The sequence below is a fragment of the Nanorana parkeri genome, unplaced genomic scaffold, assembly GCF_000935625.1.
Source record: "Nanorana parkeri isolate BGI_ZX_2015 unplaced genomic scaffold, ASM93562v1 scaffold65, whole genome shotgun sequence".
Taxonomy (NCBI): Eukaryota; Metazoa; Chordata; class Amphibia; order Anura; family Dicroglossidae; genus Nanorana; species Nanorana parkeri.
This window is the reverse complement of record NW_017306333.1, coordinates 271,283-296,068: the sequence shown is the minus strand read 5'-3', so window position 1 is coordinate 296,068 and position 24,786 is coordinate 271,283. Positions and strand designations below refer to the sequence as shown.

The following is a 24,786-nucleotide window of genomic DNA, read 5'->3' as shown; positions in this document are numbered from 1 at the left end:
GAGCCCTGCCTGGGGGGAGGCTGCTATGGATTGTCTGACCATTCTAGGCTTGCAGCCTAGGAAGGGAAGCCATGTGCTAACACTGAGACCTGGGTCTTGGGCCTAGTGAGTAAAGCTGAGGATGAATATGAGAGAGATCAACTTCACCAGGTGTGGAGAGCCTAAAAGGTTGCAGCATGGTGATCTTTTCTGAAATAGACTTTGTATCAAGTACTGCACAGCCAGGAGTTCAAGACACAGATTGCCGTAAGCGACTTAAAGGCCCTCTATCTGTGAAGGCTGCAAGTACTTTGTTCTATCATTTATTGGAGTCTACTACATCCTGGGTGTCCTGTGCCCTAGCCATGTCTCCCACAGTTCTGCAATAAAATTGATCAGTATCGCATCATCTGTGTGCACATCAGTTACTTTGGGGCGGCAACACTACAATGTACCCTAGACAGGCTAGGAGGGACCATTCTTTTCAGAGGCTTCTTCAGGGGTGAGGGCTACATAAGGAAGTATGTGAACTTTGTTCCTTTTTCACCACAATGATCAACCTGCTTGCCATCTCATGCATCCTCACAACAGTGCATTTCAGTGTATTTCTATTCTACTACTCTAACAGCATCAAATCTTCTCTACTTATATCAATAAACAATTTGCAAGACATTTTGGACAGTCCAGGTTCATACAGTCTTATGGAACTCAAAATCAGCAGTCTCTCGATATTATAATTTTCCCACTGTCTTTTAAATGGCAACAGCCTTGCTTTCTCTGCTCCTTGGTGTAAACAAATATGTCATATTTTTAACAAGTAGCATTGGGTTTCATCATCAATAAACCTATGCAGCATTTCCAGCATTTCAATTGCAAAAAGAACCTTTGGCTTTGAAGGTCATGTTTTACAAAACAGATCTTCAGAACAGCTGTTAGTGTGGAGGGAGTGATGTGTTCATGTGTAAATTGTGATGGCCGTAGTTTTGACTTCGAGACTCAAAGGAGTTTTCCATTACAGCAAACCTTCTCCTGTGAGTCCTTTCCAAAGATACCCAATAGCTTCCTAGGCCTTGAAATGGGCCTCATTTTGACCTCATTGCAGGAACCTCTGGCCATCTGTCTAATCCCCACGTTGAAACTACATTAAAATACATAGGTGTACTCCTACCAGCACAACCAGAGGGCACAGGTTGGCCATCATGGTGTTTGCATATGGTTGTCGTTACCATTTTCTAACATGTCATTTTGAAATTTTACCCATCTATAATCTGCTTTGAAATAAATGACAAATGGGACTTGGGTTCATACTTTTTCAGCGAATCCAGGGAACATGTAATCTTGCCTTATAATAAGATATCTGGCATTAATGAAGCATACATGCACATTAAACATGAAACCATTTCTCTAAAGCCTCATGCACACGAGGCTTTAAGGTAAATCTGCTAATTCCTGCGGCAAGAATCTTATGTTACTTTTTGCAGGAATCGTAGGAGGTTCAGACAGTTGTGGTCGCTCAGCCCGTATAAAGCAATGACATGCTGAGAGTGTCCACACCTGTCCACCTGTGTTCGGATGTAATCACACAAGCTGCTTGTGTCCAGGAGTGATCATCTGGGTGCTGCCAGCTAACAACTACCAATTATATTCTATTACATCCTAGAGCCTTGTTGCCCATCAAACAGCCCATTGGCAACATGTAGCTCGCCAGCATTTAACATGCTTCCCACTGTGATCAGGTCTAGAGCACATAGGGTGTGAGAGGCTCCAGTGAGCTTTAGCGCTGCCCCGGAGCCACAGTGCTGACATCACAGCTTCGTTTGCAGATGCTGAGCTTCTGGTGGAGCACACAAAGCTCTGCTCTCATCTTCTCTGCCCAGCCAGCAGTGGACAGTGCTTTTTATCTCTCACCCCCCTGAGCCGAACCTCCGGCAGGCTATTTGCTGCTGTTCGGCCTATTCTCATAGGGATCGAAGATGGAGACTCCCGGAGCATCCGGGAGAGTAATGACAGATCAGCGTCCCTGGTTACCTGGTTGGTTACCTGGTAGCTGTCAGTAGCCAGCTGTTGGCCGGCCTATGGCTGGCCATTCGTCCAGCTTCGTCTTTCACCTCGGCTCAGTCGAGCCGAGGCATATGCTACAGCTCGCGGTATACAGAGACGCCGCAGCTGAAGCTGTACCGGCCCCCTCCCCCGTCCGATCCGCCAGTCAGCGCTGGCGGATCGGAGCGGGGAGGGGGGAATCCAGCCCCTCCCCTGTCACGGCAGAGGGCTGTGACAGGATCGACAGGTGAGCGAACGCCGGTATGTGTTCGCTCACCTCCCGATCTACTGAGCCGACTTGTGACAGTCTCATTGTCACAGGTCGGCTAGAACTATGAGGTGAGTGAAAAGCACTCACCTCATAGTTCTCCTTTAAGTAATGCCTTTTGTGGGAATGGTGGGACATGCACCCCTGTGAGGGTGGAGAGCATTTTGAATACTTTAGACCAGAATGCTTGGGCGATGATGTATCAGTACTTTTATCTGTGAGTACTTGGACGAGTATCAGTACTTGTACTCGCAAAACTGGTAATGGTGCATCCCTTTATTTATATTTATAAAAACAAAATAATGCATTCAAATGAGGATGTACAAATCCCCGGAGCTCCGTGTGAGATTTCACAGCTGTAAATCCTATAACACAAGGCTGAACTTCCAGCACGAAGCTGTGTGAGGAGACTCTCAAATCTGGACACATTGCATTTTATAACTTAGGCAAAAATTATATTGAGGGGACTTGCCAACTTTAGCTTAGTTGCAATATTTGCTGGGAAACATTAGCATGTCACTGAATTTTCGTTCTGAGAGTTTCTCCCTGAAAATCTAACTTAAATGGTAGCACATATAAAACCGAGCACTAAAATTCATCTTAGCAGTAAAAGACAAATATGACACCTGTGAGGCACAAAGATGCATTCCAAGGTCTCTGAATTTACTGCAGGCTAATAGACGCAAGTTTCAGTGTTATGGTTGACAACGGGCCAGGGATACCTAAGGCTTAGTTGCCATGCCAACTTTAGTTCAAGTTATAGAAAGAGTAGAATCTACAGAAACTGCATTAAACGTCCAAGTAAATATACACACAATTTCTTACTTGCCACATAATGTAAATTGAACTGAGAGTTTTGTGCCCTGTAATGTGAATGGTAAAGTGTGGAGCACGGCATATGCTCATATGATTAGCCTTTATTTTTATTTATGTGTGTCTGGCTTTGAATGTATCCTGGAGTTAAACTATTGGTGCTAACATAATGTCATAATCTAATACAGAAATAAATATGTGTGGTCAAATATGGAAATTTCCAACCCGAGGCCCATGATTAAGGATCAGTTTGGTGTTAATTAAATATACCCCCCTATTGACTATTGTGGCCTGTTTTTTCTTTATAAATTCTGTCATAGGAAAGGCTGGGGGGCATATTTGCATTATTATGTCAACAGTTATCTTTTAATAAGCTATTTGTAATCTCTGTATTATCTAACGTAAACAAAGAATGAAGGTCCTAAAATATACATCTACAGAAAACAAAAACTCACATGCCTGTAAGCTGTAAAGCAGAAGACTGTATACTATTAGTGCTAGTTCAGACTAGTGTGGTGCGGTAACGCATGGGTATATATGAATTGTGGTGCAGTGCCATTTATTCTGAATGGCAATGCACAAATTCAGTATAAAAAGCACCTATGGTATTGTGCAAAGTAATACACAGTTCTGAACACTGTGTTGTGTGTTTTGGTGGGCTGCATTGCTTAATATTGTGCTAGTATGTTTTTCTTGCACTGAAGTGCATTTTGTAGCCTATTTATAATAAACAGACTGCCTTAAAGGAGAACTATGAGATGAGTGATTTCCACAATGAGACTGTCACAGGTCGGCTCAGTAGATCGGGAGGTGAGGGAACACATACCGGGTTCCCTCACCTCTCGATCCTGTCACGGCTCTCTGCCGTGACAGGGGGAGGGGCTGGATTCCCCTCTCCCCGCTCCGATCTGCCAGCGCTGACTGGCGGAACAGATGGGGGAGGGGGCGGGTACAGCTGGCTCTGCCTCTAGATAGGCAGAGCCAGCTGTCACTCACGCAGCTGGGCGGATCTTGTCATCTACGTCGGGATCCGCTCCAGGTGCGGCGTCTCAGTATACCGCGAGCTGTAGCTCGCGGTATACTGAGCTTAGGGTAACAGGAGGACGCTAGTTTGTGTCCTCCCGTTACCCTAAGGAGAACTATGGGGAAAAACACTGACCCCATAGTTCTCCTTTAATATAATGCATCTCACTAGATGATTTTCTTTTTACTCTGCCTTCATCATTTTAGCCTTCCTGGGCTCAGTGTTGACCATTTTTAACAACCCTTTCTCTATACAACAACATTATTTTAAATCATAACAATGACATTAAAAAAACAATAATTGAAACAAAACTAGCTTAGACAATGCAGTTGCCAGGAGCAAGTAATGCACAGCAGAACTTGCAGAATTAGTCAGTCAGAAGTATGTAATGTACAGCATAGTTTACAGAATTTGGCAGTCAGGAGTATGTAATATACCGCACAACTTACAGTGTGCAGAAGTCAGTGGTATGTCTGGTGTATGATGTATCCCCTTACACTAGCGGTTATTAGAGCAATGCCCCCCTACATTGCTGTTTAGTGTTTACTGAAAGGGCCCTGTTACAATGGTTGTCAGTGAAGTTCCCCCTTATATTGGTGGTCAGTGGAGATGTGCTCTGTTACACTAGTGGTCATTGTACTAAAATGTTATATTGTTGGTCAGTGATGTTTCCTCCTCACATTGGTAACCAGTGGTAAACCAATGTGAGGTGGTAAATTGGTAAATTGCCCCCTTACATTGGTACAGGGCCGTAGATAATTTTTTTTCCTGGGGGGTGGGGGGGTTCAGAACAAAATTTTGTGCCCCCCTCCACCCCAATCGACCTCCAACGAGCAGACGCATAATTTGCCTGCTTAATTGTGTGTGGCCACTATTTGTTAACTCCTGCAGGATGTCTCTGCACTGCCCATGCTGCCTTGAGCTAGTACACAAATGGGATCCCTCCAACTCCATCACCGCGGTGCCTGCTGGGAAATGGAGTTCCCTGAAGGGCCTCACTTGCCCCTGCATTGGTAGTCAGTGTAGTTCCCCCTTACAGTGTAATGCCTCCTTACATTGGTGGTGAAATTACATTGTTTAGAATTGCCAGTAAAATTAAAAAGCAGACCAGCTTTAAGTACGTTTTATTATCATTTAAAAAAAATTAGCATTACATTAACAGACTGCTTATACTTTATGGCTTCCCCACAGGTTTCCTCACTGTCTGCGCCACTTGCAGTAAGTAGTTTCTCTATACAGTAGCCAGACCAGGTAATCATAGCACAGCAGCTAATGACAAGTGAAGCTCTTCTCAGCGGGGGTCCACCTGTTTACCCAGTTTGAGATCCAATAATGACTTGCAGAATCATTATTTAACCTTGGCATCTGCAGAGGTTTTATTATATAATGCTGCTAATCAAAAATTAACATGCCTGTAAAAAAACATATCCTATAGCAACCAGATCAGTGGAAAATTAATTCTGATTGGCTGCACTTTGCCTTTTGCTTCATTTAATAAGCATTCCAGGGATGTCAAGCTTTATAAAGGCTGGTCTAGATGTAGTATTGGGGCTTCTTACTTATCCTAAATGGTTTAGTCCAAAGCACAGGGGTTTAACTAGTAATCACTGCCCTACCACAACAGAAAAAAACACCAGTGTACAAGAGCTTAATTGCCATGGCAGGTGACAATGGAATGAAGAGGACATGGCGGTGGTAATGAGGTAAGTATAGACCTGTTTGCAGCACAGTGTACAGAATGAGTCAGCATGGAATATTAAATGAACAGCATAGCATACAGAATGAGTCAGCATTGAATATTAAATGAACAGCACAGCGTACAGAATGAGTCAGCATTGAATATTAAATGAACACAGCGTACAGAATGAGAAACAATGAGATGTAAAATAGGGAATGTACAATATATCATGCTGCACAGAATGAAACAGTGCAGGACAGGAAATTTACAGCACAGCATAAAGGAAGAGGCTGTAGGGAATATAAAATATACAACAAGGCTTAAAGAATGAGCTGATGCAGCATAGGGAATGAACAGCATAGGATACAAAATGAGGCGATGCAGTATAGTAAACATATAGCATGGCATAAGGAAAGAGGCGATGCAGAATAGGGAGCGTACTGCATGGCATTTGGAATGAGATGATGAAGGTCAGGGGGTATACAGCATTGCATATTGAATAAGATGGTTGAGGCCTAGAGTAATAGGGAACATACATCATGGCAGATGGTTTGAGGTATTGCAGAATAGGTCATGTACACCATATCATAGGGCATGAGGTGGTGTGGCATAGGAAATGCACAGCATGGCATATGGAATGTAGCAGTGAGAAAAAGGGAATGTACACCTATGGCATACAGAATGAGGCTTGGCAGCATAGAGATTGCACAGCATGGCATACTGAATGGGGGTATGTGGAATAATCAATGTGCAGCATATCATACAGAATGAGGCTCAGTGGTGTAGGGAATTTACAGCATAGCATACAGAATGAGGCTTGGTGGCATAGGGAATATACAACATGCATACAGAAAGAGGATTGGTGGCATAGGGAATGTGTAGCATGGCATACAGAATGAGGGAGTATGGAATAGCATGGCAAAATAAATGAGGCTTGGTGGCTAAGGTAACATACAGCAAAGTGGTGCAGTAGTTATAAAGTACCTTAAAATGGATTACTTCTGCTGCTGCTTATGTTGACCCCATTCAGACCACTATTTATGCAGGAACTGCACAAGATTTGACAGCTCATTTGAACGCCACTATTTATACTGTCACTTTATATGAGACACGTCTCAAATTTACTACAACCAACATTGGTGTACAAATAAATTACCTACTTATATCACCATGTGATTTGTGGCTACCATTAATTTCAATGGCCCTTCAAAGCCCATGCTGGTGCAGCAAAATCATGCAGACTGCATTTGCTGTAATATGCTGCACTGTAGCTTTGAGGAATATGCAGTTCTGACAGTTTCATATTACAACTTTGATTTGCCTGTAGTATCTCTGTTGTGGCTGACTGCATTCTATTGCTGCAAACTGTTTTGATGTAACAGGGGCTTATATCTTATGCTACTGGGCAATTCATAATCTTTGTATTTTCAGCCTCAGATTACATGTAGATTGTATAATACACAAGGACATTTTTTTTTGCAGAAATAATAAAGTTACCATAGTTGCCAGATTTCCCTAATTTTTAGAGACAGACCCATTTGTCTCTGAATATGTGCTGCTTTTTAATCCTGAGTAATAAGGGATACACATATGTGCTGCAAAGTATACTACATTCACTACTGCAAACATAATGGCAACAGTTGTAGCCGTTTTTAAACACAAACTAAATACGGAAATCTCATAGATCCATTCAAAGAAAATCCATGCACTTGAAAAAGGTTGGACACTTTGGGGTTGATTTACTAACCTTATAAACACACCACAAACCTGTATACACCTTTGTAGTGTGTACACACCCAGCAGGTGTGTTGTGCAAAGCCTTGCATGAATTGCAAGGTGATGTTGTGTAAATTAGCTCTATGTTGTGTTGCTTGCGTTGATGAATGCATTATATATGCATCATGTGCATGATTTTTCCATATATGGCATTAGTGGAAATATGCTTTTAGAGACTTTTTGGTTGATAAATACGTTTTGCTGTGTGAAAATCACACGCACCTGGTGCGTGCGTACGTTTAGGTTAGTAAATCACCCTCTTTATCTTGAAACTATTAAACAAGACCCAAACCCAATGAGGTAGAATTACTATAACCAACCGACGTTAATTGCATACTTGTCAACTATCTGAGATGAGAAAGAGGGACACCTTCCAGCATAATGTATTTAGGAGATTGATACCCCCTGTCACACCACCCGCTATGTGGACCATTAAGAATGCATAGGCCAAAATTGATTGGTTAAACCAAAAATTGTTTTTTCCCTTTTACTTTTTCTTTATACTCACTATTTGACATAGGAAACAAGATACTTAGGATAAAATTATTAGTGCAAAACTGTATTGTTTTCAGTCAATAAGACCTGACTGGTAGACTTACATCATGAAAGAAGCGCAGTAAGGTACAGCCATGATACAAAACTACTAAGCGGAAAGCAGAGCTTGCATATGTACTGAGCACATATGCTCATATACCTTAATATTTAATAAAATAATTTGATTAATTAATTAATCACCAAAACAAAGGCTATTAAAACATGAACATTAAAAATATAATTTATATTAAGCTGAGCCCTTTCCATGTATATTTAAAAAGAGTATAAAGATTCCTGGTTACTACTTGTTAACACAAATATGAAAACAGCATAACTGTATTAGGAAAAGTGAAAGCAGGACTTACCTTTCTTGTAGGCCCACTGGTTTCATTTTAAATGGTGATGGTCCAGCAGAAAGTGGAAGTTTAACCTCAAAGGTGCCTGGACACTGTGGGTCTACAACAACATTGATGGGTTTAGGAATATGCTCAGGATGAACCATACTGCTGGAGCACTTTGCCTCAAACTGTGTAGGCTGAACAGAGAGAGGCGACAGGTGTATCTCTTGGGTTTTTTTGTCCTGCCTCAAAGATAACTGGATCTTTTCTTTTAATCTGTAGAGTACCTACAGAGATAGAATGTAAAAAGTATCAACAATTTTCTCCTCCTACTGTATAAACAAAGCAAAGCAAACAGTCACAAAAAATCCGAGCCACGCATTCAGAAAAAGCTTCATAATTTGTGCAGTAGGAGGCTTGTTTTCTACACGGTAAGATTTAATTTATTGTTACTGTTCATAAATACTGAATGCAGCCCTACTACATACAATGATCAATATAATATATCAACATTAGAATAATGCGTAGTTTAGTGTTTAAATAGCATGTTTTTACACAACAAGGATGCATCATGTAAAATACTGGAAATACTTGAACAAGCACTATATCAAAAATATTGTATTCTGAATACAGTATATATATAGCTAATGCATGCAATTATAGTGTTTAAAACGTTAACTCATTTCTTTAGTACACATATCTTCATTTATGTTTTTATCCACATTTACACGCCAAAAAAGCTACCTAGAAGAAGTGGCGGTGACGGTGTTGGGACTTACTATAACACTGTCAGGAGTGTTTATACATGTCTTCTTTTAGTTACATGGTTTAAATCAGCCTTTTTCAACCAGGGTGCCTTCAAATTATCGCATGCGTTTCCATGGTGTAGGCAAGCCAGCCATCAGTACCAGGGAAATCCAGGGCGGGCCGCATCCAGGACCTCCTCCAGCATTCAGAAGAGGACAGAAGTCCACCTCTATCCAGACCTGCCCCACATCCCACCCTTTGCTGTGCTGTCGCAGCCGCACTGTGGTGCAGATTAAAAGGTAGGACTCTTATTTGAAGGGGGGACTGAAGACTCTGATGTAAAGGGGATCCTGATGTGAAGGGGAGCTTCTGATGTGAAAAGTGGGACTCTGATGAGAAGGGGGGACTGTGATCAGAAGGGGGCCCCTGATGGGAAGAAGGGCTTCTGATAGGAAAAGGGGGACACTAATGTGAAGGAGGGAACGTCACATGTTTTTTGTTTCTTTTTTTGCATGGGGTCCTACCTAAAATCCAAACTAGACCCCTATCTAGGAAAAGTGTCATTATAATAGTCAGATATAGATAGGAACGTGCATCACTTGGTTCCCTACAGAGCTGAATCACCCTGCCATGTGCCTATAGGAAGTATAACATCTAAAGGAGAAATAAGAAAATACCATGTCCTAGAGATGCTGGGACTGCTGCAATTTACATAACTTCATGCCTTCATAGCCCTTGAGAGCAGCCATGACATGTATACAAAAAACTAATTAGCCGGTTGCCAGTAAAGCTCATCTGCAGGATAAGAACATCTCAGCAGGTACTAAAAATATTAACAATATTTTTGTACATGTTTACATCATGGTCACGCAAATATACTGAATATTGCAATTTTGGTGAAAGGTTTATTGCAGCCTCAGTGAGCAACAAAACCAAACACCAAGAACAGTGACTGGCTAAAATACTCTTTTTTTCTGCACAAGCCAAAATGTGAGATGTGATATCAGTCATACAATATGATCAACAAATCATTTGATGAAATGCTGAACATTAGATTATTGATCCCCACAGGGAAATACTCTGTATGCTGTCATAACTACCGAGTGCTATAAATATATACATAGCCTGGAAATGTAAATTCATATATTCTGATTAACATGGATGCCAAACCTTTCTGTAGCAGGTAAACAAAGATCTGTGTTGCATAACACTTCAAAACCATTTAGATTTCACTTTTATTTTTTACATCCATACTGTTGTGTAATTGGCAGTAAAGAGAAATGATTACATCCTGTTCCACTTTCAACCCATAGGAGAAAAATACATAGGGGCATATGTAAAAACACCCAAGTGAATCTCGCCTCGCTTTGGCTTCATTTATGCTCAAATGTTAGGTCTTTCTTTGGAATACCAGCATACGCTAATAAAGATTGTAGCCTAAAATGTTTACCTGCTGTGCACTGAATGTGGATCATGGAAGGGAATTGTGGATTTACACTGGGTATCAAAACTTAAAGTGGACCTTTAACTAAAAAATTACATAATTGTGCAGCTCTTTATACTGATATAACATCATCTTACATTCATTAGTTAAATAAAAAATTTTTTTATTTTACTTACAATTACAGTTTTTTCCCTTTTTGGTCCTCTTAGGCATTAGTGATGTAGCCCATGCCTAAGATATGCATCCTGGGAAGGTTACATCACAGTGCATTGTTGGGAAATCTCATTTCTAAACCTCAAAATCTCGCAAGATCGCAGGGAAAGGCATTTTCCTCCCCTGAGATGATGTGCATGGTCACATGTCCTAGTCACGTGCCAGAGTTCCAGGAAGTAAAGGGAGATCTATTAATCTGCCTTTGGTAAAAATGGTCCCTGTGAGAAGAATGGGGAGGAAAAGAAAAATAAGGTATGCAAATAAAAAGCTGGCAATTATCTAGAATGATCTACTTGTAGATTGCCATTACTATGATTATTATTATTATTATAATACAGGATTTATATAGCGCAAACAGTTTGCACAGCGCTTTACAATATAAGGAAGACATTACAATACAATTCAAGACATGATGGTAAGGAGGGCCCTGCCTGTGATAGCTTACAATCTAAAAGAGAGGGGCAAGTGTTACATGAGGAGGTAGCTGTGTGGGGATGAATTGTTTGAGAAAGTGATAGTGCAGTGGTTAGTTAGAGGTTGGATAGGCTTATGTGAAGAGATGAGTCTTTAGAGATCGCCTAAAGGCAGACAGAGTAAGAGATAGATGGACAGGTTGGGGTAAGGAGTTAAAGAGGATGGGAGAGACTCTGGAGAAGTCCTGGAGGCGATCATGGGAAGAGTTGATGAGGGAGCTAGAGAGCAGGAGGTCATTGGAAGAGCGGGGGGGATGGTTAGGGTGATACTTTGAGACAAGGTTGGAGATATACCCGGGGCAGAGTTGTGGATAGCTTTGTGAATGGTTGTTAATATTTAGAATGTTATCCTTTGGTTGACTGGAAGCCAGTGGAGGGATTGGCAGAGGTGGGTTGCAGACACTGAGCGGTTGGTTAGGTGAATGAGTCCAGCAGCAGCATTCATGATAGACTGAAGAGGGAATAGATTGTGTAGAGGGTAGGCCAATGAGGAGGGAGTTGCAATAGTTAAGACGAAAGATAAGCAGTAAGTGGATGAGTAACTTTGTGGTTTCATTGGTGAGGAAGGGGCATATTTTGGAGATGTTATGAAGGTGAAGACGGCAGGATTTGGATAGTGATTGGATGTGGGGAAGAAAGGTGAGGTCCGAGTCAAAGAGGGCACTTAGCAACTTTGGCATGGGGGGAGGGATGGATAGTTGTGCTGTCAGTCTCAATGGAAAAGTTGGGGGACGGTGCACGGGCGGGAGGGAATATCCTGTGCTCAGTTTTTAAAAGATTGAGTTGTGCTGTGACATCCAGACTGATATGTCAGTTAGTAATTTAGTGACACACAAGGACACCGAGGGGGTGATTTGTGGAGTGAAAAGATATATTTGTCATTGACATAGAGATGGTATTGGAAGCCATGTGAGGTAATCAACTGACCAAGGGAGGAGGTGTAGAAAGAGAAGAGAAGGGGTCCAACGACAAAGCCTTGGGGGACCCCAACAGAAAGAAAAGTAGAAAAGAGTTGACTGAATAAGAGTGTATTAATAAGAGTGACAAAATACATCTGTTTGACAGCATGGAGGGAGGAATTACATTTTTGGAGGGCAGATTTATACAGTGTGAAGTCTTGCAGGGACCTAGTTTCCCGCCATAGTTGCTCAAGAGCACGGTTATGTCTTTTAAGATGTCTGCTAAACATTTCTAAATGTGCCTTTGTTGTCATTTTAAACATAAGGGTGAAGTTCCTCTTTAAATTAATGGTTTACCTACTGAGTATGGCAGAATGAAGAAAAAATGCAGATGTTGGTGAATATTGGCTTATGTCTCTTGAGCCTGAATTTAACTGACAGACTACAGTCTGGCAAGACAACTGTAAATTGATCACTGGCTTTTTCTTTTTAACTATGACAGTTACGGGTTGATAATGGCAAATAGTCTTCGCAGTGGAAGTTTTCTCTTAGTTTAGTGAAGCTCTGCTGACTTCCATCATCCAATCACTGTTTTTTATTTCTCTTGCACATGATTGGGTATTCTCTACAAAATGAGTTTTCACAACATTCATTAAGCTAAGGGAAAAAAAAGTCTGTTTGCTTTTAAATCAGCCCCATAGAGCCAGCACTTCCTAATGCAGCTCTCTGTCTGGAATAATTATTAAAACTCATACTCAATTCATTTATGTTTATCTAATCTATTTTGTGAAATTCGCTATTTTAGAAGGAAAATTTTGAAAGTGGGCAAATCCCTTTAAATGTGAAAAATAAAAAGGGCCAGCCTTGTAACATGCCGAAAAAGAAATTAAAGTCACTCTATAGTAAAAGTAATATTACATTATATAAACTGTTTAGAGCTAGTTCAGCTATTGCTGATGAAATCACTTACAATGAATGATGTTCCTTGATATCTAAAAATTGTAGCGTCCCGCAGAATCAGCTAGTTCCCTGGACACTGTCCCTGATATTTCCCCCCCCCCCCCCCTTCTCCCTGCTTCTCCTTCCTTCTCTCTTCTCCAAGCTAGTAGATGGGCAGATGCTGGAGACTGCTCTGTTCCTTGTGATCCAGTACTGGACGGGAAGTTCAGAGAAGCTGAGCTGAAAGAGATGGAGCCAGTTGCTTGAAAATATGATGACTGCAAGTGTTTGGGTAAAAATGTAGAGAACTACTTTGCTTGGCAACATATATTTTTTAATTCATTATTGAAAACAAGATCGAGAGTTTAATACTACTTTAAAGTTAACTAAATATTCCATAATCAATTATTGCAAAGAACAATACTGTAGTGCAGTGCTTGTACAAGTAAAATGCTTATTGTTTAACAGCCTTTGATAATAGAAAAGGACTGTGAGCACGGTTTTGTAAATGTTTTCTGTTTCTTGTGTATGTAGGAGGAAGCTACGCCTAACAGACTAGATTCATTATATACCATTTGAAAGCAATCGCCCACTGCATGGCAATGGCTGTGGTGTTCATTCAATCCACCCAAGTCATCCTATGAATATAGACAACATGCAGCTCAGGCTGTGCTATTTATAGAGCCCTGCCTTTAACCTTTTCAGGTATGTTGTTTTCCTCCTAAGCTTCATAGATCAGAATGCACAGATGTTTTGTGTGTGTTGCCTAAGAGTTGCCCAATCAGACGATCCCAGGTATCCCAGAGGATACTAAAATCTGCCATAGGCATGTGCAATCACCTCTGGGTACCTGTACCTTATATCTGTTGGCAGCTTTCAGTATTCTTAAAGTGAGACAGTCTATTTAACCTGTATTTAAAGGTTTACTGCAGGAGCAAGTTTTTTTAGGAAAGAGTCTCTTTTGGGTGGACATTAATTCTTTAATGAGCGAGCCTTTGAAGTGATCAGAGGATTTATGCCAACTGCCACTAGGGTGCACATAAACAAATGTGCTTGCTTGCCTGATAAGTTTACATAATTAAAAGGCTTGCATAATGAGTGTGAGTTCATCGTGGTCATAGGCGCATGCACAGGGTGTGTCATCTGTGTCTGGGCATACCCTATTCACTAGGGTTGGCCCCCGTCTGGGATTCACCCAGACAGTCTGGGTTCTGAGTCATGTATGTGCTGTGTCCGGGTTTCAGGGTAGCTGAAACCTGGACACAAAATGTCACAATGTCAGGAGGACAGGGGCAACCATGGGGTCCTGGTGTTACACCTTGAGTGTGTGGAGGAGGCACAAAAAACAGAGGGAGTAAGGAGGTGTCTGAAATACACAATGCAGTAAGTCTTGAAGGGCACACTTTCCTGGCTGTCTCTCCTCTCTCCCCGGGCTGTCTCTCCTTGCTCTCTCCCCTGGCTGTCTCTCGTTGCTCTCTGCCCTGGCTGTCTCTCCTCACTCACTCCTCGGTGTCTCTCCTTGCTCTCTCTCCTGGCTGTCTCTCCTTACCCTCTCTTGGTTTGTCTCTCCTCGATATCTTCTGTATATTTTCCAAAAAAATTGTCACACGGCGCAAGAGTGATTAGGTTTTGCTTGAAGAAAAGGTAGCAACCCTACTAATCACTCCAAGCCCAACACTGACACCACAACAGAGGGCGCCATGTTTTTAGTCACTGAGCTAGTGAAGAGATCACAAAGATCTCTCTGCAACTGGCCCAGTGATACAGAGGGCAGCAGCACTTGCCACTTACATTCTTCACAAAGCAGCTGCCTGGGAAGCTGCGAGGGAGAGTGGCTGTGGCTTTCCAGGCTTTACATCCAATCAGAAGGCCAGGCAGGCATGCACATCCTACTCTAATAGGCTGTGCATGCCTATGATCATGGTAACATCTTCTCAGCCAACTGGCCAAAACACTGTTTTTATGTAGTAAATTGTATTTTGCCGCACTAAAGCCTGTGTGTCAATGTCTCTGGTCAAACCTTCAGATAATGTTTAAAAATGTCAGTTCTGTATAGTAGCTGGATAGAAGGGTTAGTCTTTTCTTGACTGTTCCATGCATAATCGATGAGCCCACAATGTGAATCTACAGTGTGGACAAGTGACCCACATTGGCTTAGTTTATAAAACAGGTGTAAAGTGCCATAAAATGTAATTATGCAAATACTTGGAATGGTTGTCTACTGTGAGAGCGACTCTTAAGTCATATGTAATGGTGGTGCAGAGAATTGTGACTGGTGTGCTCATAATTAATAAGGTCATGTGAGCATAAAGAACAAAAGGTTACAACTCACTCCATCTCCCTGCTGTAACAATCAGCCATGGCTTTGGCACCCTAAAGGTGGCCATATATTGTTAGATTTTCGTTCGGAAATCGTACATGAATTATCTAATAATGAGTGGGGTGTTCGTTCGTCAAAAATCTCCCCAAGAACACAGCACATACGCAAAAGGAAAGCTGCCTAGGTCAAACAAATACTTTCTCTGCATAGGTCAAACGAATATTTCCATTGTTCATCAAAAATTGGTTGGTTAGTATGGCCAACGAACATTTTCCAAAATCAACATTTGACTATGCTTGATGGGGAATTCTAGGTATAATCGAACAAGGGTTCGTGGCAGAAACGAAACCTTTCAAACAAAAATCTACTAGTGTATGGCCACTTTAAGGGGCCATTTTCTACCCACAGTCTTCCAGCAGTAAAGAACACAGGCCTACTGATCTCCAAAATAAACAAATTCTATTGCTCTGAGTCACTCACATGTCTCACCAGACTTTTAAGGAGCAGACTCATGGGATATGTGAGTGATTCTCCACAAAAAATTTTAGATATCAGCAATGTGCATCCTGCATTCTTTATTGCACAATCAGACCATGTAACTAAGGCTCTATTCACACCTATGCAGTGTGTCGCAGCTGATTCAGTGCAAAAAACACTCCACCCAAGGAATCCCATTAATTTCTAACTTGTGAGTTTTGTCGCAAGCAGAAATACGCCTGTCGCTCGAAATAGTACATAAGCAACTTTGGGGCAGTTTTCAGCGCGCTTTGTCCTATAGACTCAAAAGAAAACGCTTGAATGTGGCAAAATCTGCTCACAAAAACGCGCGACTTGATATACTCATATAAAATGCGTGCAAAAAATGCCCAAAAAAGACACGGTTAAAACGCGTGTAATAGGTGTCGCCTAGATGTGAATGGAGCCTTACAGGTGAATCACTAGGTAACATAAGCATATTTCATATAGTACAAGAAAGTCTAAAACTAAAAAAGTTTTGTTTTTGATTAAAAAACAAACAAGCAATTAGACAAACAATAGTGCCTATACCTGCAGAAACTGGGAAAATAGACCCTTTTGTAGCTGAACAATGTCTAAATTGCAAGGCAAGAGGGTGACAGTTGGTGGTTTTCTTTCCTTTGATTACTGGACAGGAAATCAACTATAAGTCTGAACTAGCAAAAGATTGAGCGTTCGTTGCCGAGCAAAATAAGAAACAAAAAAAGTTATGGTTGTCATGGCAACATAATACTGCTAGTCACTCTGAAAGCATTTTATCATATTGTCATCATGTTTATGAAGAGCATGCGCCAGTCTATAGGGGGAACTAATGATAATGCCAGATAACTGTGCCTGTATGAAAACACATCTACAATGGCTTAAATGCTGGAGCATGCATTTAAAGCATGTGTCATGACATATTAGTTAAAAAATACAATACTTCTCTACAATATTTGCACATTTCCCATGTTATATCCCTTTAAAGACCATGCAAGCGCAGAAAAATACTTATTGATCTACCAGAAATGCACTCACTTTCTAAGCTTTGTTGTGTGCTGACAACACACAGGATTTTTGTGGACTGAATGGTGTCAGCTCTGTCCATTGTCTTTTCCTAAATTGATCAGTCACTCAGATCTCTACAATATATAAGCTAACTAGTCTGTAGACCAAGATGACAATACAGAGGGCGTATATTGGTACATTATAAATAGAGTATATTGAGGGTGCGGTCTATCAAGCCCTTCCAACATAAATCCCTCCAAACGGTATAATAATTCCCTGTTCCCGAGTTTAACAATACCTTTCCGATTAACATCATCAGGGTTTAAAGAGATAGACAGCACCCTCAATATATTCTATTTATAATGTACCAATATGTCAGATTTTTCTAAGCATCTTGTCTTTCTGTCAACACGTACCTTATCTATTTATATGAAGTGTGAATTTTAATGACAGGAACTCTTATAGGCTATACCACAATAAAAATTACTATTTATATTCAAAGGGTTAACACATCCAAAAAGAATGTCTCAGTAGTAAGTGAAGCCTAGTGGGCTGAATTAACCAGAGTGTGATGGCTTCTCCCACAGGCTCTCCCACCACAAGGGTCATGCAGCCAATAAAGAAAAAAAAAAGCGATCATCAGTTAAAGAGCCTGAGGATGGTGTCTCTTCCTCACAGAAAGTGGCCAAAAACTCTCTCTAATGCTAAGCAGCACACTTCTGATGTCATGTGGGCTCTCAACAACAGCCACAAACACAGTCAACATGTCAAAACACAAAATTCTTCAGTCCCACAATAGCTATGCAAGATACAATTTGTACCAATCATCTAAGAAATGGCTAGGAGTATCCCAGATATTTCCCCCCTATTTTCCCTCACTCTATAAGGAGGTGGTGGATTCAACAGGCCCTCCTACATGTAGACTTTTTATTAGTACACAGGCTTACTTCTTCCCCAAAGCACTTACTGACCCACAGGCAACTGAATGACCGACATTCTCTCTGTCAATCACTTGCAGGTGTTTTTGGCTCAGGAGAGAAAGAGAGATTACAAGATACCCAAACAGTGACATCAAACCCTCCGAAACAACTTAAGACTCTCTCACGGGCCAAGGGTGTGCCTTTAAAATGAGACTGGAAATACCCTGAATGTATGTCGAGTGTGAGCTTGAAGTGGGGTGGGCTGGGGCTATGGCCGCGAGGGAGTTCCATCCATACATGCATTGCTTGCAGCTCCCTCATAGTCTGAGCAAGCTCTCAGGTGGTTCTCCTCTTTTCTAGCCACTTGCATACATTCCAGGCCCTGGCATAGGCCCACTTTCCATTCCCTTGAACTTGACTCTGAAGCTTATGAGACCTCCCACAGGCAGCAGGCTCGGAAGCAAAGACCCAGAACCTTCACCTCAACATTCCCTCCAATCTAGGGAAGGACATTTCTGGAAGGGCTCCTTAAATATTTATCTCCTTTCTCAGCCTACATCACTGACAATAAACCTCCTGGTGAATGGTCTGGGTGAAAAAAATATTTATAAATCAGGACATTGTGTATTCTTGCTTTATTTACTATCACTCCCCAAGGGTAGTCAGAGAAAAACAATGCCCTAGACCCTTGGTTCTCAACTGGTGGGTCGTGACCCAAAAGTGGGTCGCGACCTCGTGTTCAGTGGGTCGCCACGTGCCTTCCACTTTTGTAGATTAGAGGCTCCCCAGCCTCCTGCTAGTGCAGCACTGTCAGTTCTTGATTTAAGCAGCCATTTAAAATATGCTGCCCGGCACCGAGTGTCAGCTTGAAGTGGGGTGGGCTGGGGCTATGGCCGTGAGGGAGCTCCATCCATACATGCATTGCTTACAGCTCCCTCATGTGCCCTGTAGAGGTGCCTGGACCGGAATGACATCACATTCTGGCTCCAGGCACCTCTACAGGGAATGCAAGGGAATGGTACAAGCAATGCACATATAGATGGAGCTCTGTCACAGCACAGCAGCACGCACTGGACCCCAGGCTGAAGATCCACTCCAGTTCTCGTAAGGTAGGGAGACTGGGTGGATCCTAAAAAAAAGAAGGAAAAAATAAACATTTTTTTTGGAAGTGTGTATGTGTGGTTGAGAATGTCTGTGAGTGTGTGAGATTGTATCTGCGTTTGTATGTGTCTGTCAGTGTTTTTGAGGGCCCTTTTAAACTAGTACAGTGCGTTAATCTAACAGTCCCGTACGATTATCGCACTGTGCCACACAATCGCACCTACTACGCGTTCTGGTGTGGGAGGTGCATTGCGTTGCCATTCACTTGAATGGCACCCCAAATGCATCTCCTGCCCACAGTTCAATCGCCCGCACCTGAATGCGTAATACCGCAATGCCGTTCGTTCTATTGCAGTGTGACTTGGGTAATGACTTAATGACCAAGGACAAATGTGGGTCCGGTGGTTACACAGGTTAAGAACCACTGCCCTAGACTTAGGGGAGACCCAACAAATGCAGATAAAATAACACTCACAGTTAAGGCTGGCTACAACCTTGGCTACAACCTTGCTGCCCACTAAATGTAGACTAGTGGCACTCTTTGGCAGAGCCACTACATACATATTTAAATAGCAGTTTGAACCTGGTTCACATAATGAAGGCTGTTATTGTGCAATTAGAGAACAAGTGTAATATGTTCAGGGCTTGTTTTGAAATTTGGTCAACATCCGGAGACATGAAACCTATTGTGCTATTGTTGTTTACCTCCGTAGCTTGGCATTCAGGTGCAGCAAACATATAGGTTTACATTACTTGGTGGAAGAAAGGGAGGTGGGAAGCATTTTAAGCTGTTCTGTCTTTAAAAACCTGAGTAAATATTTTGGTGAAAGCTTCTGTCTATGCATCTGTCACATTACATATGCTAGTATATATTTGTAGTCTGCTTTCTATTTACTTGTAAAGAGAAAAGGCTAGTACTGCCTACCGTATAACCTGCAGAAATAGCAATCACCAAAATGTCAGTGGTTATTGGTTTAAGAAGAACTAAGACTGGTTAGGATGCACATAAGCAGTAGCACAAATGTAGATTTAGCAGCAGCAGCTTAAAAGTATGAAACTTCTGTGAAGCCTGTTGTTATTTGATTATAATACATCTTCCTGAGGATAGCTATAAGAGTAAATGTTCTAATGTCAAAACTGTAGACAGACTCCAAAAACTGGACCAAATCCACTGGCATGACAGATATAGGACAAAATAATCAATGCCTTTAATACTCTGGGGTAATGGGACTGGAGTGGAACATAATGTGCAACATATCTTCTTTCTCTTCTTTTGAAAGAAGGGAAGGACCTAGCATGGGATAGGAAGTAAGAGGACTTTATAAAAATAACTTAAAGGAGAACTATGGGGTCAGTGTTTTTCCCCATAGTTCTCCTTAGGGTAACGGGAGGACACAAACTAGCGTCCTCCCGTTACCCTAAACTCAGTATACTGCGAGCTACAGCTCGCGGTATACTGAGACGCCGGAGCGGATCCCGACATGGACGTCGGGATCCGCCCAGCTGCGTGAGTGACAGCTGGCTCTGCCTATCTAGAGGCAGAGCCAGCTGTACCCGCCTCCTCCCCCGTCCGTTCCGCCAGTCAGCGATGGCAGATCGGAGCGGGGAGAGGGGAATCCAGCCCCTCCCCCTGTCACGGCAGAGAGCTGTGACAGGATTGAGAGGTGAGCGAACCCGGTATGTGTTCGCTCACCTCCCGATCTGCTGAGCTGACCTGTGACAGTCTCATTGTCACAGGTCGGCTAGAACTATGAGGTGAGTGGAAATCACTCATCTCCTAGTTCTCCTTTAAATGTTTTGCCATCATTTGCAAATGTCATCATATACTTTTTAAACCTCTACTGAATGGCTTAGAGGTCAAAAACACCTCTAAGCTTGTAGATCATCCGAAATCACAGAATGAAATGTAGGGGAGCGTTGCTCACGTTGTAGACAGGGCGATTTGATGTTCAGAAAACCCAGCACAGGGCAGGCACTTGAAGGTTACCATTTTGCATTTAAACAATGAATGATGGATGGACTGTGAGGTGCCAGTGCCCCTTAGCATAGGGGTGGCCATTTGAGAGGCGAGTCCATTCCTTGGTGGGTCATTCTTGAAGCACATACCTATATGGGTTGTTATTAACAGGGCAGAAGAGCTGTACAATAATCAAATTCAAGTTATAGGGATCACAGTTTGCCTATCTAAAGAAAATGAACTTAGAGAGAAAGACTATTGTATTTTTAGTTTGCACATATTTAAGGTTATCATTTGAGCGCATTTTTTTATATATAAATGGCAGGTCAATGGATTTAACCTCTGTGAACTGAATTACAGGAGTAGATATAATTAAAAAAATTTATACATCTCTGAACACTTTCCAAGAGGCTTATATGATCAGTGCTATAATCCAAACTCACAGCTTTTGCTGCCTACACAAACCACAACTGAGGGTCCAATGCACATTCAGGATCTTACAAGGTAGGCCCTGCTGACTGACAACCAGCTCCACCCCACAGTCTCATGAGTCACAATCCTATATGTTTCTATAGTCAGTGTTCAGCAAAATACTAGGTTGTCAGCAGTGCTATTTAGGGACAGTAATCTGCATGGAATGCAGTATGCTAGTGGTGATAGACTTTTATATAGCAAGCTTCCTATTCAGGACTGCTTTTAAGTATCCCTGTATCCCATATTTTAGCTTATCTTGTTATTTATTAGAAGTAGAATGTGCTCCAATCTATAAAGGTTTGTTGTTGCTTATCTACAATATACAAACTGTATGAGCAAGACCATAAGCTGTGAACAAAGGCACTGGATGTACTCACTCAGGACATGTCCACACAGCACATAGTCTGGGGCAGGGGTAGGCAACCTTGGTGTTCCAACTGTTATGAAACTACAAATCACATCATGCCACTGCCTCTGGGAGTCAGACCTGTGGCTGTCAGAATCTTGGAATGCGTCATGGGACCTGTAGTACAGTTGTAGTACTGAGGTTGCCTACCCCTGGTCTAGGGCAAGGTTCACATGTCCATTTGTATTTCATATAGGATTGATCACTGACTGATATGTGCACTTTGGCTTTATGCTTCCTGCATGAAAAACATCAGCGCCCTTGTGGCTAGCAGTAAAGTGGACACTTTGTGTTACAGTTATTATGTATGATGGTTTTAAAATTTCGAATCAAAATCAATGTGTATTCTGTATGGTTCTCTTATTCACTAAGTAGTCAGCCAAGTTAATAACAAAATCGCAGTGAAGAGAGCAGAAACGCTGTCACTTCAGCCAAGTATGCCTGATTTCTGCCGTACAACGGCTGGCTTCAGCTCCCTTCGGTTCACTGCGGATGAGCCGAAGTAAAGAACACGTTCACCTGTTCGCACCAATTATCACAGGGGCCAAACAGTAGTGAGTGAATAGCCGAATGCTGCCATGCAGCATTCGGATCGGTTATTCTGCTTTGGCAGACCATTCTCCCCGCTTCAGCTGCGTCTTCGGCTTAGCCGAGCTGAACGCATATGTTTCGTCTCAACTGAGCTCTTTGGCTGCCTTCAGCTGCTGTAGGGGCTATTGTGAATAGCCCCTAGAGCAGACCTTCGGTTCGGCCGAACCAAAGGCCTCCCGCAGCCAATGTGAGCCAAAGGATTAGCCAAACCTATGGCTAGATCCTTCGGCTCTTTAGTGAATAACCCCAATGTTTACTAAATCTGCTGCAACTGGTTGTCCAGATGGAAAAAAAACATCTAAGGGTACTTTAAAGGGGGCTTACACTTTTAGCTATAAAAAGCTATAGGTTTTTTTTTAGGTCTGAGCTTCATGATGTGGAAAAGACTAGTGAAGGTGCCATGAGAAGAGGAGTGAGTGTTGATGTCCCATCTTAAGGGACCTGCTATTCAGAGTCACCCTCATTACAATACTGCATTCTAAACAGTGATTTAGAGATTTATAACAATGGAACTGTGGGGTTTCTGTAAGTACAGACTTCAGAGTCCATATTTCTTAGCATGCTCCATTACAATACTGGTTAATTTCAAAGATAACTGGTTTCCTTACTACAGCTCATATTAGAAATGCACTGCTTAAAAGCACTTCTGTTGGTCTCTTGTTTTTTTTTTTTTAATTTCTGTCTGATTGACAGTTAACAGCAGATGCATGCTGAGACACAGATTACTGTTCATTATGCCTGAGGGTAGTGCTTTGTGTGCCTATGCTCTTTTCATAATATAACTCATGAAAATTTCTTAAAGGGAGCCTATCATCAATTAGATTTTTATGTTAAAATGTAGTATTCGTATTTATGGTTTACATTTGTATTTTATTTTTTACATGTGTTACCCCTTGCTGCACAGCACAAAGCTTCTTCCACTAAAAACTATTACAGAGAGAATTTTACCTGTGGCTGTGCCGCAAGCTAGGAAAAGCCATAGAGATCAATAGGCAGGGGAAGTCCAAATACTGCAGAGAGCCTTCGGACCACAGCACCACAATGTTCCACCCACCAGCCAAAAAATGTGTGAACTGATTAATTTGGCAGAGCATACATTTTCAGACTTGGTTTTACACATAGCTCCCAACTGTCCCCCTTTTTTTTAATCAAATCACTCTGTCCCTCTTTCCTTTTCTTTTTGTCTGACTTTTATAAACAATGCCCTTTATAAGAGACTTTTATACATAATGCCCTTTATCATTTTTATTTACAAATAATTATTAAATTAGCTTGAAGAGTAAGGATAAAAAGCAGGGGTGAAAAGCACTTGTTGGTGTGACTCATACATTTTTGCCTATTATTTGCTGTCCACATAATTGGGGGGACCGCAGGGGTGTGTCCTTTGTCTGCATACATTGGGTTAAAAGGTGTCCTTTTTTTCTTAACCCAGAAAGTTTGGAGCAATAATTCCAAGGCACTTGGCATGGGTCAGAACCTTCTGCCAATCACCCAAAAACTGCCAGGAAGCCCTGCAGTTTAAAGGAGTCCTTACTGTCAACTTTCTTTGTTACACTGTCCCTTGAAAATTGCTTAGGTCTTATATTAATGCACTGAGCCAACTGCTGTTAACAGACAATATGTAGCCCATTGCAGTGCACAAGAAATCTTATCTATTATTACTGTGGAATATGAAGCTGGCCACAGACTGGCAGGGCTTTTATTTAGTGATACAGAAGATCTCAGAGCAGCAAATTCTTTCAAAAGCTTCTATCTGTGTTCTTCATAACAGTTGGATTTTGCAACCATTTAGCAGAAGTTGCTTTCTTTGGCTTTCTGTGTTCTGCCAAAAGTAACTGAAAACCAAATCATGTTGTTGATGTAGGTTTTTGCACTAACGAGACTTCACAGCCAATGTCACTCTGGAGCTTTTCTTGCCTGTGATGTTTTCCATGAAAATTGCACAATAAAATTGCTCTGCATCTTCTCAGTGTGAAAGTCGATGTGACATGCTCTGACCTTGCTAGACACCAGAGCTGGTGTAATGAGGCGCATTAGGCTACAATGCCTCCCTGAAGTTAATCATGTGCCCTTCTCTGTATCCTTCATATAGCATTTTTCTGTTGTTTCTTCTATGGTAATGTTGTCCACAAAAGCTGTCTAGTCAGTTTTTGATGCTGATCTGTCAGACATGTATAGCTGCCAATATTCTAAAATAGGACCTTTTATTTCCCAACTAGGGTTTTTTTTAGTCTTTTGATGCACTAAACCATCCTATCGGACCACAGGGAAATTATGTATATAATGATTACATTTTCATTAATTTGTAATTTATTTTTTGCATTTAACATGTGGTTAAAAAAAACCCAA

General features: G+C 41.7%; 1 protein-coding gene across 1 annotated transcript in view; it reads right to left on the bottom strand.

Moving 5' to 3' along the window:
- PTPRR (protein tyrosine phosphatase, receptor type R) overlaps positions 1-24,786 on the bottom strand; it is a 123,266-nt gene that overhangs the window by 40,737 nt on the left and 57,743 nt on the right. The window contains exon 6 of the mRNA XM_018576388.1: positions 8,478-8,737. Coding sequence (XP_018431890.1) covers positions 8,478-8,737 — 260 coding nt within the window. The remainder of the gene's footprint in view (positions 1-8,477; positions 8,738-24,786) is intronic.